The 12881-nt window shown below is 46.2% G+C and overlaps 1 protein-coding gene across 1 annotated transcript; it reads right to left on the bottom strand.

Annotated features, from left to right (window-relative positions):
• Nucleotides 1-5023: 5023 nt before the first annotated feature.
• Nucleotides 5024-7781, bottom strand: FOXC1 (forkhead box C1). Its single transcript, XM_037893245.2, has one exon. It carries the CDS (start codon nt 7234-7236, stop codon nt 5623-5625), a length of 1614 nt encoding a protein of 537 aa, XP_037749173.1. The 5' UTR covers nt 7237-7781; the 3' UTR covers nt 5024-5622.
• Between the last annotated feature and the right edge of the window lie 5100 nt (nt 7782-12881).

Genomic DNA, 12881 nt, shown 5'->3' with positions numbered 1-12881 from the left:
GAAGATTCTCGGATAGCACAGAAAATGGTCCTATTCCACTACATCTGTTACTCCATCCAGGAAAAAGGTGAGCGGTCGCATTATGCTTTTGAATATATAGATAGATCTTGTTTAGCAGGTTTCTCGCGCCCGCCCTGATAAAGCCATATCTTGCTACCATCCATCCATCTCTCTCTCACACATACACTTAAACATATGCTTCAAGCACCTACCAAGAATCGCAAAATGTATTTGACCCACTTATTTTATTAATGAACTCGTCTTAAAAATAAGAATTTTTTTAAAAAAAGAGAACTGGACTGAATAGTAACAAATGAACCTTAAAGAGAACAAAAATGAACCAGATAAAATAATGGGGACATTTTAAACGAGAAGTTCCTCCTTCTAAAATTCAGTGAAATCTGGATAAACTTGGAGGGCACGCTATGACTCAATACACTGTCATTGGAGCAAGTATTTCTAAAAGTCATGTAAGCGCTCTCTCTGTGTCCACACTCACACATACCTGTGACACATATTGATTCCTATTCAATGAATAACTAGCCTTCAGGTGTACGTGATAAGTCACCAGTCCGGAACACTACCCTTCCCCCCTCCATATCCTAATACTAAGTGCCTGGTTACGTTAAAAATCTTTGCCACAAAATATGGGCCAGTGTTAGAACGTGTAACTGGAAACACAAAATAATTGAAGCCTTGAGGTGGCTTTCCATAAACAATGTTCGCTTAATTCAGCGTTAGCGTTTGGGAGTGGGGGGGGGGGGGGGGGGGGGGGGGGGGGGGGGGGGAGGGAGGGAGGGAAGAGAGAACAAAGGAAAAGAGAGATTGTTGTTGGAACTAAAAAGGATTTGAATAAGATGTAAACCACAAGGGTTACTAATAACATGCGAAGATTATGATGTTGAAGTCCACATATGGAAAAAAATATTCTCAAGCTTCCTTTGAAATGTATTTTTTCTGAACTTCGCGAGTAATCAGCAAAGCCTTGAGATCATGTTAACAAATATATTGCATCCTGAACAAAAATCTACCGTCCACTTTAGTTTTATTCTTACCTGGAATGTGAGGATAAATAAGTGTAAATATGTTCAACAAGGCTTTTAAATTATTTAAATGCGCCATTTCTCTATGTAAAAAATATACAAACTTTTTTTAAAAAAGATAAGAGGGAAATTATCTGGGAAAGGAGCATTTTCCCTTTCTATTTAATGCAATTTAAAATTAATTTTGGCTTAGTTTAACCGTTGAATTAGGAAATAATCATATTCAATCAGCTAAAATACAATACTATCTAGGGTCAAAAACAAGAACAAATTTTTTCCAGAGAAAAGCAAGTAGTTAACAGTGTTTTCCAATTTAGTTTTAACTTAAAAATACTGACACAAACGTTGAGCTAACCATTTACCTACCCAACCCCACTGAAGTTAAGGCAGATACCCGGGATGTATGGCAGCGCAGAATGCGGCCCACTCTGTTTGAAGGATAACACCACAGATGCAAGGGGTTCATAGATGCATCTTTCATCTGCTTCACTGGCTCCAGTTCCTTGCAAATTCATTACAGGGTTTGATACTCTACTTGAGCTTGTGTCAGACCGATCGCTACTGGGTGGTTATCGTGTATAATAATGTATGGTTTGCTTTTCCTATTTCTCACGGGCGGCGGGGTGGGGGGGGAGGAGAAATAATCTATTATTGGTTGAATAAACGTCAAGGGTGATCGCTTGTTCTGAGCTGGGCTCCATCTCTGAACTGCTCGAAGTTTATGTCCTAAAGGCAAAACGTTTGCCTACAAGGAGGGAAACGCAGCAAACTGAACAGAAGAACCCGTCAACATTTGCCAGAGTCCAAAAACTTTCCTAACAAAGACTCCCAATCGTCTCAGTCTTTTAGCTTTTACTAGCAGCAACGTATCACAGGCCAAAAAGCAACTTTTTACTTCTCTGCCTCCTTCCCATCGTTATTCTGAATGTTAGGTTGAAAGTTGTATCAGAACAGCTGATCAACAGTAGGAGAGCACCTAATTGTATTACCTAGCTGCCTATCGAGGTAACCTTCGCCAATTTGCTCTGAGTCACTGTCTACCGGGGAGACTTTAAGCACCCACTAATATTATTTACATTCTCATTTTCCGCCTTTAAACATGGTGTGGCTAGCAAATGCACCTTTTCCTTCCTAAACGGCATCAGGGCGAGCCATTTGCCTTAACGTTGTAGTAACACTGCCGGCGCCTTGTATTTATTACAACTGCGCGCCTGCACACACAAATCAATGGAAATACCCGATACCTGACTGAGATGTTTTCATTTGCTACCATCTAATGCACAGTCACGTCACGCAGCCCCAAAGGATAAACGTCTGAAACATCAGCTCCTGGTTTTTTCCTGTTTAAGCGAAGAAGGGCTGCTAGGAACGCAACGAAGCAAAGTCCAACTATCTGTGAGGCGTGAAGAATGAAATGTCTCTGATCCTTCCACCTGTGGCTGGGTTCCTCAGCCCACGTGTGCCTTCACAACAAAAGAAGGCGGCAATTGATGAGTAAATAATTAACAACAACAGCCTGGACCAGCTCACAGAAGCCAGCAACGCCAATTTTCAGAGAGACAGTGAGAGAAAGAGCATAGCCCTGTTCACCAGGCGTTGGTGCTTAGCCACTCATGGGGCATGCGGGTCGTCTCTATTAGAGCCCCTGGGCTGCTTTGACAGTAGGAGTAATTATCCTACGCTTGTTCAAACTGCCCCTCCGACTAACCCCGCTCGCAATCCAATGGGTGATTAAACAGTCAAAGCTAACACGGGTTTGCTGTGCTATTTATACCCCCCCCCCCATTTTATTTTCGCAGACCGCTCAGACAACAACTGAAGACTTTGCAACCTAGTTTTAACCAACTAAAACAATCATAAGCAACAGAGTCTAACAGACAAATGGCACAGGCAATTATCTCGGTACAGCCTATAATTAAGTTAATTAAATGGAAAAAGTCAAAGAAATTACCATACAGACAGCTCCATGGTAAACACAGTTTTGCTGCTGCCATGCTTCTGATCCGCCTTTAAAACAGAAAGAGCTGAAAAGCTAGAGTGGAAATATCCCTCCGTTTCTAAGTAAATCAAAGAATCTTTTCCTCCAGGGAATGATCTCATTCTGGTCAGCCTAGGCTACAAATATAAAAATATTTATGTCACGAAATAATCGGCACCTGTTTAAAGCCTGGGGGTGCTTAAAAATCAAGCTACTCCTATCTAAAAATTAGTAAACGTAACTTTCTCAGTAATAAAGTTAACAAGCCTAGGAATTTTACTATGCAACCTTTTGTATCGCTTCTGAGGGGAAAAATACTTGGTTGTTGCTGTGCTTTACAATAAACAAAACCTTGTTATCTCAATTTCATCTTTATCGGCTAAACTATATTGCGTAAATATATACACAATAGCTATTTAGAGCGGGGGGGGGAGGGGAGAAAGCGTGTAGGAAGTTATATTAAATATATTCCAAACCCCTGTTCTGTGGAAAAAAAAAATCGAACCGTTTATTCGAGCTGAACATAAAATGTTCTAAATTTTAGGTGATTGCTTTGGAGAGGCGACCCAGAAGCCACATAAGATTTCACTGAAATTACCTTGTATTTATTTACAGTGTAATCCTTAACAATGCAACAGCAATTACTGCTAAGTGTTGCCTTTTGATAAGAACGGCTGATAGGAAACTGTATTATCTAAAGCAAACTTTAGGCCCTAAATATCTGTAATCAAATAATTGACTTCCAAAGTCTGACTGACAGGGCGGCTCATTCTAAGCTAATGAATTTATTACATTTTCTTAGTTATTTACAAAGAGAGAAGGTGATCCTGATTGCCCCTACGATCTAATTGTAAATTGACCAGAAGGCGAAATTCTTTATCTGACAAGGCATCACTCTCTGGAACAGTCATCTACCCTGGTATTTTCTTCTGAATTAAGAAAGAAAGAAATGGGGGGTGGGAAAGAAAAAAATACGTAAGAACAATTCTCCCATACAAAGTCCTCCTAAAATAATTTTATTCAGAAGAGCAGTTAGTTATTTCCAACAAAGCAGCAACGTTCTTAAAAAAAAAAAAAAAAAGTCACAGCTTTGGGCTGAGGTTGGCAGGGAAGGGAAGAGTTGTTGGTGTTATTTAAATAACTGGTTCATTTTATAAGACAAAGGATTAAAAACTGTACTTTTAAAATGTATATTACATAACCTGCTTAATATGTGAGTATATATAATTATTAATTCTATAGAGCACAGACCTTTTATATGCTTTCATTACATCTAAAGATATATTATAGAATGTCTCCTATATAAAATCTGTACTATGTCGATTAGATACGTGTGTAATATATACAGACATATTACATATATACACACACTCAAAACCCAGAGGGAAAATTGCATATCTAGGAGAAAGAAAAGGAGGACTTGTGGCACCTTAGAGACTAACAAATTTATTTGAGCATAAGCTTTCGTGGGCTACAGCTCACTTCATCGGCTGCATTCATTCATTCGATGAAGTGAGCTGTAGCTCACGAAAGCTTATGCTCAAATAAATTTGTTAGTCTCTAAGGTGCCACAAGTACTCCTTTTCTTTTTACGAATACAGACTAACAGGGCTGCTACTCTGAAACCTGTCATATATAGGAGACAGTATTTAAGATATCCCTATAAGCAATATAAGCATATATTAAATATGGAAGGTTGTAATACTATTGTGTATAGTCAAATATATCCCAGGTCCTGTCTAATCAATGCTAAGAAAATGTGTTGGTTTATTTGCCAAGTTACAGCTGCCCTGGGGAAGTATTTTCTTTTCCTAGCGGATAAAGCAAGCTGACTAAGTGGAACATACTGCAGAAGAGAGCGAAAAAGGCCGACCTGGCAGTTTCTAAGCGGTCGTTGGGATTTGTGCGGAGGGGAACGAATTGTTCCATCGCCAATGTTAGCCATGAAGTCTTTTCATTTAAAAAAAAAATGTATGAAAGTATCCAGACGTGTAAGGTATTCCAATTGAATGGTAATTTATTAATAAACAAACAATGCAATACCTCAGAATATTTTCAGGAAAAAAATCGATAGAATAAGATTAATACAGTTTCCCTTTTTATATATAATGAAAAAAAATCAACGTTTCAGGCACTTTTAATGTCCGTTTTCGGGGGGAAAACACTTTCTGGCGTTTGGTCCACAACATCCAACTACACATTAAAAATAAATTACTATATCGCAATTTACATTTTAAAACAAGTCCTTGGGGGGCGGGGGAAGCTTGTAATCTATACTGCATATTTTGTCCTCTTTTAAACACAGGGCATAATAATAATACCTTATGAGATGGGGGGAGTGGGTGGGGGGGAGTATTTCTCAAAAGCAATAAAAAAACTTACGTGTTATTTGGAGTAACACTGTCCTTTTAACAAACCAAGGCATGACTTATTTTTATTTTTGGGGGGGCTGTCTCTGTACAAACTATGTGAGAGTTCGCTCGGGTGCTCGCTGCTTGCAGGAGGCGGCTTGGTTTGTTAAAGACAAGATCTAGTCCTTGCTTGAAGTTTGGCCTTTTCTCTGTATTGTTCGGGGGGGCTGTCCGCCGGGCCTGGTGTTGGTCAGAACTTGCTGCAGTCGTACACGAAAGCCCCTGAGGTGCGGTAGAGAGACTGGCCGGAGGGAAAGGCCATCTGACAGCTGCTGCTGTTCCCGTTCACCGGCGAGTTGTTCAAGCCCAGCCGCTGGGACTCGAACATCTCCCGCACCGCGTGGAAGTTCTGCTGCGGGGCGGGGTAGCCGGCGGCGCTGGCCAAGTGGCCCAGGTCTCCCGCCGCCGTGGCTTGGTTTAGGTACCAGGAGGCCAGGCGGCCTTGGTGCGCGGCGGGGTGCGCGTGGTGCCCCTCCTGGTGGCCGGCCGCCGTGCTCAAGCTGCCGTGGCCCAGCGAGGAGGCGCTGCTGTTGCTGGGCATGGCGTAGTCGGGCAGGGGGTCTTCCACCGGGCTGGCCCCGCTGCTGGCCAGGTGGCCGGCCCGCTCGCCTCCCCCAGCGGCGGCGGCCGCGGCGTACAGGCTCATGGCTTGCATGTTGCAGTGGTAGGTGCCCCCGCCCGCGGCCCCGCTGCCCGGGTTGGCGCCCTGGCTGCAGGGCGAGCTGTAGAGGGAGCTCTGGCCCGGGGAGTAGCTGCCGAGGGCCACCGAGGGGGGGACGCCGGTCCGGGACGAGGCGGCCGAGGAGGAGGAGGCGGAGGAGGCGGCGAGGAGGCTGGAGCTGAGCTCGGTGGCGCCCTGGGGCGAGCCCCGCAGGGAGGTCATGATGTTGTCCACGCTGAAGCCTTGGCTGTGGTGCGGCTGCTGCGGCTGGTGCTGGGGGTCGGGCGCCTCCAGGCTGAGCGAGCGGCTGGAGGGGAGGCTGCTGTGGGGGCTGCTGCCGCTGGACAGGCTGCTGCTGCTGTCCGGGCTCTCGATCTTGGGCACGGCGCTGCTGAGGGCCGCTGCTCCCCCGCCGGGAGGCGAGACGGCCTGCGGGGGAGAGGCGGTGCCGTTCTCGGTCTTAATGTCCTGGATGCGGACCGGCGGCGGCGGCTGCGAGCCGGCCCCGCTCCCCGCCGCGCCCCCGGCCCCGCCGCTCTCCTGCTCGGCCTGCGGGTGCTGCCGGGGCTGGGGCTGCTCCTTGAGGTGCAGCCGGTCCTTCTCCTCCTTGTCCTTGACGGCGTCTTTCTTCTTGAAGCGCCGCCTCCGCCGCAGGAAGCTGCCGTTCTCGAACATGTTGTAGGAGTCCGGGTCCAGCGTCCAGTAGCTGCCCTTGCCGGGCTTCTTGTCGTCCCGGGGCACCTTGACGAAGCACTCGTTGAGCGAGAGGTTGTGGCGGATGCTGTTCTGCCAGCCCTGCTTGTTGTCCCGGTAGAAGGGGAAGCGCTCCATGATGAACTGGTAGATCCCGTTCAGGGTGATCTTCTTGTCCGGCGCGTTCTGGATGGCCATGGTGATGAGGGCGATGTAGCTGTAGGGGGGCTTCACCATATCCTTGGGCTGCGGCTGCGGGGTGTAGGGTCCGTAGGCTCTGGCCATGCCGGCCGGGTACTGCTCGTGGGCCGGGTGCGAATACATGCTCATCGGGGCCGGCATGGCGGTGTAGCCCCCTCCCGCAGCGGCCCGGTAATAGCTCTGCTCCCCGCCGAGGTAAGGCACGACTCCCAGGGAGTTGGGACTGGACACCGAGTAGCGAGCCTGCATGTCCTCCCGTCAGGTTCCCGCACCCTCCCCGCCGGACCAAACAACTTTCCCTCCCTCCCTCCCCCCCCCGGCCCCTCCAGACCGAGGTCCTGCCGGCGATCAGTCACCCCCCGGCCTCGCACACAAGCGGAGGGGGGGGGGAAGCCGCCTCTTCTTCGGCCTGTAAAAGGCACCCGCAAAAGCCCCGCACTCCACACCAGTGCTTGCCGCGGAGAAAGCCACTTCCAATGCCAAAATAAACGCCCTGGGCCGAGCGGCTCCCACACGCCCAGCGCCTGGCTCCACCGGGATCGGCAACACGTTGTCTCTGCCCAGGAGGGGACAAAAGTGGTGGTTTCTTTCTAAGGGGAATTTACAAATATCCACCTTCCCGGTCTCCCGATGTCAACTCTTTTGGGGGGTGGTTCTTTTTTTTTTTTCAGTCTCTTTTTCGGTCGCGGGCAGCTTTGGGAAGCATTGGAAAAACTTCTGAACTTTTGAGCATCCGTCACCAAGGCGAGGACTTTTTTACGCACTTACTGTTTTTTTTCCTCCTCCGGCGGCGGAGCTCCGCCCTGCCTAGGCCGGGCGGCCAATGAGAAGGGAGAGCCGGGCTCTGAATGGGGGGAAGCGCGGGGGGGACGCTGGAGCCGCGGCAGCAGCCCCAAGAGTTCCAGCTCCGGGACTGGCCACACACACTGGCCCACGCTCTCCCCCACACGCAAGTACCTATCGCTCTCCACGCCTGCCACAGCCTTTCTGCCTCTCCCATGCGCAGAGCAGAGATCGGCTGTCCACGTACACCGGCCTGCCCATACACACGTTACACACACACATTCCTATTACAGGTCGTGCGTTCATACCTATATATTTCTGTCAACACATTTGCCTAATCCTATGCGCAGATGCGCTCTCTCGGAGGACGCAGCTTTTCACATACACCTAAGTACAGATGATTCCTCTGCACGCCCGCTCACCCGCCTCCGCTCAGATAGGCGCCGGTCTATGTTCCTCGCCTCTCGAACACCCTTCCTCCCCTTCGCACACATTTACCTTCTTCAGATCTGTCTGTATATAGGCAACTTCCACACGTGTGTACGTGCTCAGAGCTCACTTTCTGCTCCCCAGGGCGAAGGAAGGTCGGTGTCAGCCGCCCACCCCCATCTTCCCACCAGGCAGGGTAAAGGGGAGAAGGGGGAGGGAGAAAGGGGAAGCGAGAGAGACCCACTCCTCACCAGCACCAGCCTCCTTACAGGCAGCTGCCTGACCACGCGTTTCTGAGGGGATTCCATTCGACAAGCTTTTGACGAGTCCTGCAAAGCTCCTTTTTATTAATCGGCCACGAAGGGCTTTCCTCTGTCAGGCTGCAAAGCAAGCGCCGGCTGCCTGTGCTGTTTATAAACACAGACAGATGTCTTTGTACGTGTCTTTAACCGGCTTGTTCAGGTAACCTGCCGGGGTCTGATAGGCTAAGCCCCCCTTTTTTGAGAGAGAGAGAGAGAGAGCTGGAACGAGCATACTTTCGTACGAAAGCCATTGCAGCCCGCGGAATCAGTGGCATAACAGGTGCGTTGTTGACAAGAGAAAAATAAGTGTGTTCAAAATTGTTTAACGGTTTGACTATCAGGAGCTTAATTTCTGCTAAGACCGACTCTCTTTAAATGGCTGAAAGAATACTTGTGCTGTAAAGAAATGTTTGGATTGACATTTTAAAGTGGATTTCAGGCTGAGCTGCGGGAAACAAGGAGGGTCATTTTTCTTACTTTTGAACATCGTTAATGGAAATGACTAGTGTCTGCGGGTTGAACAGTGACAGCGGTTAAAGATGCTGATTGGACTGAAATCCAGCCCTACACCCCCTTTTTTTAGCCTGCTGCTTTTTACCTCTGCACGCCCATTGCAGTTAACAGTGGGTCAGTTGATAGAACAAGCTGAAGTGCAGACGTTTGGGAACTTGTGAAGGAAAAATGGTCTTGAGTACATGTGGTTTGTGGGAGATGAGTTTCACACTCCCCTGGGTTTGTGACAAACTCTCACGCTGAAGATGAGTCACAAGACCCTTTTGGCTCCACTGATTTCAAACCCCCTTTCCTCAATTTCTACAGTGATTGATTGCGCTCCAGACCACAACAAGTAGAAGAGACGTGACGGTGTTAAGGGAACGTGATTTGCTTGGTAGTATTTTAAGTCAAGCCTTTTCTCTCGAATAATGAATCAATTTAAAACAAGTGATGGAAAACGGCGAGAAAGCTGATATGTTCTAAGCTTTCCTCCATTTCCTACTCAGATGTAACTGTTCTAGTTTTGTAATAAAAATAAGTCCTTTAATGGTGACTATATTATTCAGTTTTACCTGTTGCGTTTGATCTTCTGGAATCCTTTCACCTGCTCCTGTCCAATTCTACATTTCCCCCAAATACTGACGAATTAATCGTCTCAGTGGCACTGACCTAGGCATTAGTTTCGATGTAGTTTCGACATTTTGTGTCTTCAAAATCTCTCACTTGCTTTACTAGAAAGAACAGCATTTTAACGCATATCCATAGAACCCAGGTCACCCAGCGTTTCCCACGATCTTACCTGCAGTTAAAACGATTTCCAAGTATTTCACATTCATTCCCACTAAGCATTGTACTGTTCTGTTCAAAAAGCCTATCTTTCGGTGACTTATAAATGTAACGGGATACTGTGTTGGTTTAATGCTCATGATTCTGAAGTTAGATTATTAATTATTCTTTATTATTTTATTGGGATTATTTAATCCCAGTTGTATTGCATCTAATATATTTTGCAATAGCTACGCTCTTACATTACTGTGCAGTGATGCAATAACTAATGTGTGTTAAATTACACATCTGAAAGCAGCAGCAGCACTGTGGTTCTCTACTTTAGGTACAAAAATTGCCATTGTGAAACTAGTAACTGGCACGCGCAAACAGTTTTAGGAAAAACAGTTTTATAGAAGCAGAAAGATCAGCTTTCTGACTGGTTTAATTTTGGATACAATCCAGGAAAAGTAATTTGTGTTTGTGTTTTACATACTTAAGTGCGGGACAGGAATGAATTTCAGATGTCTTGTTTGTTTGTTATTTATTGTCGTACCCACCATGGCCTCTAGATGAAAGAGTAACATTTTGGGGTGTGTTTTTGGTGTGGGACAGAAACGAAATCGGCTGAGTAAGGTTAACAATCGTGTATATTGTGGAACCAAAATCCCTCTTGGAATTAACTATTCAGCGTCCTTTTTAAAGCTGTGGAAAGGGCAGTCAAGCCATTGTGGGGGCGTTTGTTGCATTTACTCTTAACCTTATTTATTTAGATGATGGAAAGATAATATCAATAGCAACACGGTGAAGGAGTAACATTTAAAGTGGTTAAAGCCAACAGGTGGATCCAAACAATTTGCTGAAGGGTTTCCTCTCCGCTTAAAGACCTAGAGGTGAAACGTTTTTCAGACTGAGGCTATTTATGTTTATACCTACTCAGAGCTTCACCTCTCTCTCTCTCTCTCTCTCGGTTTTAACATCACTGCAGTATCCCTGCAATTCACACCTCTATCTCCCTACCCAATCCCGGCTCCTTGAATCTCAGGATAAGGATTTCCATGTTTCCCAAACCGAAGTGCAGGTCATTTGGAGTGAACTGAACTATATGCTTTCAGGTGAAAATATACCCTGGCTCAGCAGCTGAAAACCTATTGTCCCAATTAAACCTGCTCAAATCGATCTATGTTGCAGCTAAGAATAGGTAATTTCCTATCTATATTGTGATTATTACAAATACATTATTTCTGACCTTTGCGCAAAAAATTAACGCAAGAGAACTGCAGAGAAAGTCTGTTTTAATGGCAAAGTAATCAAATTTAATGAGATAATATGCTAATTTTATTGCCTGTTGTAACTGTGTAGCTCGATAGTCTTTGAATCCAGGGAAAACTTTGTAGTTTATCATCTGAATTAAATAATAATGAAAAACCTCTTGCATCATTTGGCTTTCTATTCCAGTTGAAGAAAAAGAGAATTTTCATTTTAGCTTGATAGACAGTAATCGGTGATTTATTTCACAAACGGAATAAGTTGCATTTTAAATCTACAAAGTATATACAATTAACAATCTACAAAGAAAAATCGAGACCCTACATTGTTTTGCAAACGGTGCTTCCCATCTTTCCACAAGAATTGTCTTGGCAAAATATTACTTGGTTTTCTATAAAAATATTGTTCTCCGAAGAATAGTTTGCGACTGAATGATGACATGAATAAATCATTAAAACACATACAATGCCTATGGGTTCCAGGATTTTTATTTAATTATTTATTTAGCTATTAAAATGCAAGTCTAATAACTTCAAAAATGCAACTTCCTAGGGGAAATAATAACCCAGTGCGTTTTCTAACCTTGGCATCTGCAAAGTGCTAATATCTGCGGGAAGATCTCCTAAAAAGATGAGAAAAATTCAGACCTGGATATATCTCCTATTTTTCTTCAAGGTCCATCCCCTGTCTCTTTTGTATTCCCTTTCCTTCCTTGCTAACTTCCTTTCTCTGTCTCTCAGAAGCTCTAGGGAGAGGCAGAAAAGGTGGAGGGGGGCTGAATCCATTGGGATCTCCAGCATCCCGTAGCTGAACACACACGCGGACACTGCTGCTCTCCTCCCAGTATTGCGGGAAGGGGATGGGAAAGGGAGAGACTTATTTGTTTCCAGTGGTTTATTTACGTGAGAGTGAAGCGACAGTTCCTCGCTGGTGAAATCTGGGAGTGATAGGTGTTTAGCAAGTCAGTGGATAACAGGCAGGCAGTTCAGTGGTAGGCTACCAAAGAAAGCTTGCAGTCAGTCTCTGATTATAATAGTCAGTGAGTTTACACACACACACACACACACACACGTTGGGAAGCTAATACTGACTGATTTGTTTTAAAGCACCCCTGCTTCAGTGAGTCAAGCCAAAGCAGGCAGGTCCCTCTTAGAGTTATTTGTTGGAGAAGTTGGACGCTCCTCACAAGCATTTGCAAATTCGCAACCTGCGGAAGGGATGCTGCCAAGTGCCCCTCCTAGGGGATTAGTCATTGAGACCAGCGTCTCGGAAAGTAAACCGAGATGGAAGCAGTAAGTTCAGATGTTATCGCCTGGCAGAAAGATACACTGAGGCTCTACGCTGGGTGTTCCTTTCCTGTGGCTACTTCAAGCAGCTCCTACATATCCATCTGCTTTTTTACACGAGTCCAGTTCCCATTTCTGAACTGATTACAGTCCCATCTCTTTATGCCTTTCACCAGAGGCGTCCAGGGCACACATCCTGTCGCTACGGTTACCTCCCTCGGGCGATGATGTCCCGTTTCCTGCACGTGGCTTGGGGCTGGACTTGCTGCCTATGCAGCCGCCCAGCGGGCCGGGAGCCTCTGGGTCTCCAGGGCGCTCGCTCTGCTCTTTTTTTCCCAGCTGGCGACCACCTGTGCTGTCGGTTCAGGCGCTTCTTGTGGCTGGAGCGCCCCCTGATGGGCTAGGTTAGACGCATGAGCACGGCCCTCTTCCCTCCAGCTCCACCGACAGGATCCGCTGTCTCCCCCATTCCCGTGTTTGCCGGCGATTCCTCGCTCCCGGAGGAGCAGCAAGTGGCAGGAAAGTCAGGATTTCAGCAATGTCGCTGAGCAGGCGCCTCAGTGAG

This window comes from Chelonia mydas, chromosome 2 (genome assembly GCF_015237465.2).
Source record: "Chelonia mydas isolate rCheMyd1 chromosome 2, rCheMyd1.pri.v2, whole genome shotgun sequence".
Lineage (NCBI taxonomy): Eukaryota > Metazoa > Chordata > Testudines > Cheloniidae > Chelonia > Chelonia mydas.
The sequence above is the reverse complement of the archived record's forward strand: the minus strand, read 5'-3'. Positions and strand labels throughout refer to the sequence as shown.

What these genes read in the sequence shown, in the direction of transcription:
- FOXC1 (XM_037893245.2), bottom strand. Translation starts at nt 7,236, where the DNA reads ATGCAGGCTCGCTACTCGGTGTCCAGTCCCAACTCCCTGGGAGTCGTG.